This window comes from Egretta garzetta, unplaced genomic scaffold (genome assembly GCF_000687185.1).
Source record: "Egretta garzetta isolate BGI_Z169 unplaced genomic scaffold, ASM68718v1 scaffold223, whole genome shotgun sequence".
NCBI classification, from domain to species: Eukaryota; Metazoa; Chordata; class Aves; order Pelecaniformes; family Ardeidae; genus Egretta; species Egretta garzetta.
The window spans coordinates 56,808-59,561 of record NW_009259033.1 but is presented as its reverse complement, the minus strand read 5'-3'; the positions used below and the strand labels follow the sequence as shown (position 1 = coordinate 59,561).

The window sequence follows — 2,754 nt, the reverse complement described above, 5'->3', positions numbered from 1 at the left end:
ATATATAAAAATGCTTAGTAAAAATATAGTTTTGTTGCCCAATTAAAATATATTGCTGAGAATACAGTAAAAACTGTCCTAAAGCCCACCCCTAACGGGCACCGACTCTTCAACGGCCCCGGCAAAGTCTTCCTAAAACTTTTCTCCCTCCTCCCCGGCAAGTTCGCCTGCCCTCGGGTTAAGTGTCGGGGGCAGGTCGCTTCGGCTCATCCTGGCGGTGGTTGTTTCAGGCGGGATTTACTGGAATTGGCTTAAAAATGCCCCTTGGAGCTGGTGGGAGCAGGAGCTACGCCCTGCCGAGGGCTGGAGCGGGGAGCGCGGCAGGCAGGCTAGTGCTTGGGAAAGGCATCTATCTGTGTTATATAGTTATACGGTATATCAGTGAGTTCAGCATGATTCTTTCTCTAAAAAAAAAAAAACCAAAAAAAAAAACCAAAACCAAAACAAAAAACCAAAATAAAAATTAAAAAAAAAAACCAAACAAAAACCAAACGAAAAGAAAGCGATGCATTTAATGAGATACTCTAAATATTATGGAGCTTGTGGTTAAAGGAGGATGGCTTTTTGTTTTTCACGGGGAGCCGGGGCTCTCCCGGTGAGAGCATCGGACGGTGGGGCCAACCTAACCGGTGATGCAGGGGCTATAGTAAACAGCGCTGCTGGCATCGGACAGGGCGGATATCAAGCTGCTCTCCTCGCAGGAGATGCTTCTAGGAGTCACTTTGGACAGGGAGACATGGTAAGGGAGTCCCGAGGCTTCGGGACGAGTCCTGCTCATGTTCAAATACTGGTCAAACTCATTGCGGTCAACGTCTGTCCACAGCTCGGTTTGGTTCAAGTGATCCACGCTCTCCATGTGGTGGGCTTCGGGTGGGGGCGAGAGCTGGCCCAGGTGGGCGGAAAGCCCGTTCTGAGTTCCCGAGCACATCTGGTTGTAGTATATGCTGGAGGGATGGGGAGTCCTCATGGCGTCGGCCAAGTGCGATGGGGTCTGCGCGTAGGGCACGGCCACGTCCCGCCCCATGCACTTCTCCTGGGGAAACTCCATCTGGTGATGGTGGTGGTAGCCGCGAAAGGGCATCATGTTGCAGTCATCCTGCATGTGCGGAGGGAAAAACGCCGGCTCGGTCTGTTCCAAGACATCCAAGGGAGACATCTCAGGAGTTGGCAAGCCATAGTTTTCAATATCCGACCCCATGGAGTGGAGTTCTCTGAAGTGGTTAAGTGGGGGAGGCTGGGGGTGGCCCGGCTGGCTGCCGCCATGGTGACTCATGCTGAAGTTGTCACTGCAAGGCTGGGAAAGGTTATGCAGGAGGATATTGGGTTCCATCCTCTTGATTTTCTTGGCTTGCTTCTTTCTCCTTGGGCGGTACTTGTAGTTGGGGTGATCCTGGAGATGCTGGATTCGCAGCCGCTCTGCCTCTTCCACGAAGGGACGTTTGTCGCTGGCGCTCAGCGCTTTCCACGACTGGCCTGGAAGGGGAAAGAGAAGCTCTGTGACACCGGCTCGGCCACCCGGTGCTGGCTGGGGCACGGGGGCACCCTGGGAGAGGGCACCCTTGGGTTGGGAAGGGCTCCCTTGGGGTGAGCGGGGCCCTGGTGCTGGCATGAGGAGGGGCTGGGGATGGGAGCCCCAGCAGGGCTGACCCAGCAGCAGGCTTGGGCTGTGCCCAGCGCTTCGGTGCAGTGGGAAAATGGGGGTGCAAAGCCCCAGGGTGGGGTGGGGCTTCCCGCATCCACAGCCCTGCTCCTCTGCAGCCCCAATCACCCACCCCTAAACCCCGCATCCTGAATCCCACGTCCCCGCACCCCGCAGCCCCGCGTTGCCGCATCCTCCTGCCCTGGCTGGCCATATCCTGTTTCCCGTAGTCCCGCATCCTGCAACTCCATCTACCCATATCCTGCTTCCCGTGTTCCCACATCCCGCATCCTACAGTCATGTATCCCGCATCCTGCAGCCCCGTATTCCCATATCCTGCAGCCCCGCAGCTGCGCACCCCACAGCCCTCTACCTCTGCATCGCGCAGCCTTGTTTCCCTGCATCTTGCGTACCACGTAACTCCGTATCCACACATCCCACAACCCGCAGCCCCGTATTCCCACACCCTCTAATACCATATCCCATATTCTGTGCGCTGCGTCCCGCACGCCACAGCCGGCATCCCTTGATCCCGTATCCTTACAGCTTGCACCCTGCAGCCCTCTAACCTTGCAGCCCCCAGCCTGGCATCCCCCAGCCCCGTATCCCGCAGCACCCTATCCTTGTAACCCCGCTCCTGCACCCCCATAACCTCACCGTCTGCATCCCACAGCCCTGTACCCTTGCAGCCTGGCAAGCACAGCCCCGTACCCTTGCAAGGCGCATCCCAATGCCCAGTACCTCTTCATCCTGCACTCCCAGTCCTGTATCCCTGCGTCCCAATGCCCTGTACCCCTGCAGTGTATATCCCCAGTGCTGCGACTCTGCACCCCACTGCCCCGCACCCCTGCAGCCCACATCTCCAGCCCTGTATCCCTGAATCCTGCTGCCCTTGGCTCCTGCAGCCCACACCTCCAGCTCCATATCCCTGCACACCGCTGCCCCTACACTCTTGCAGCCCCCATCCCCATAACTGCCTCTCCCTAGCTCCCCAGCCCCATACCCCCTGCATTGCTGCATCCCCAGCTCTGTACCCCAGTATCCCCAGCCCTGTACCCCTCTACCCCACAGCCCTACACTCTTGCAGCCCGCATCCCCGGCCCCATAACTGCCTA

General features: G+C 57.6%; 1 protein-coding gene across 1 annotated transcript; it reads right to left on the bottom strand.

The window, feature by feature from the left end:
* Positions 1 to 622: 622 nt before the first annotated feature.
* Positions 623 to 1,609, bottom strand: LOC104122635 (SRY-box transcription factor 18). Its single transcript, XM_009634796.1, has one exon. The coding sequence runs from the start codon at positions 1,607 to 1,609 to the stop codon at positions 623 to 625; it is 987 nt and encodes a 328-aa protein (XP_009633091.1).
* Positions 1,610 to 2,754: the final 1,145 nt, after the last annotated feature.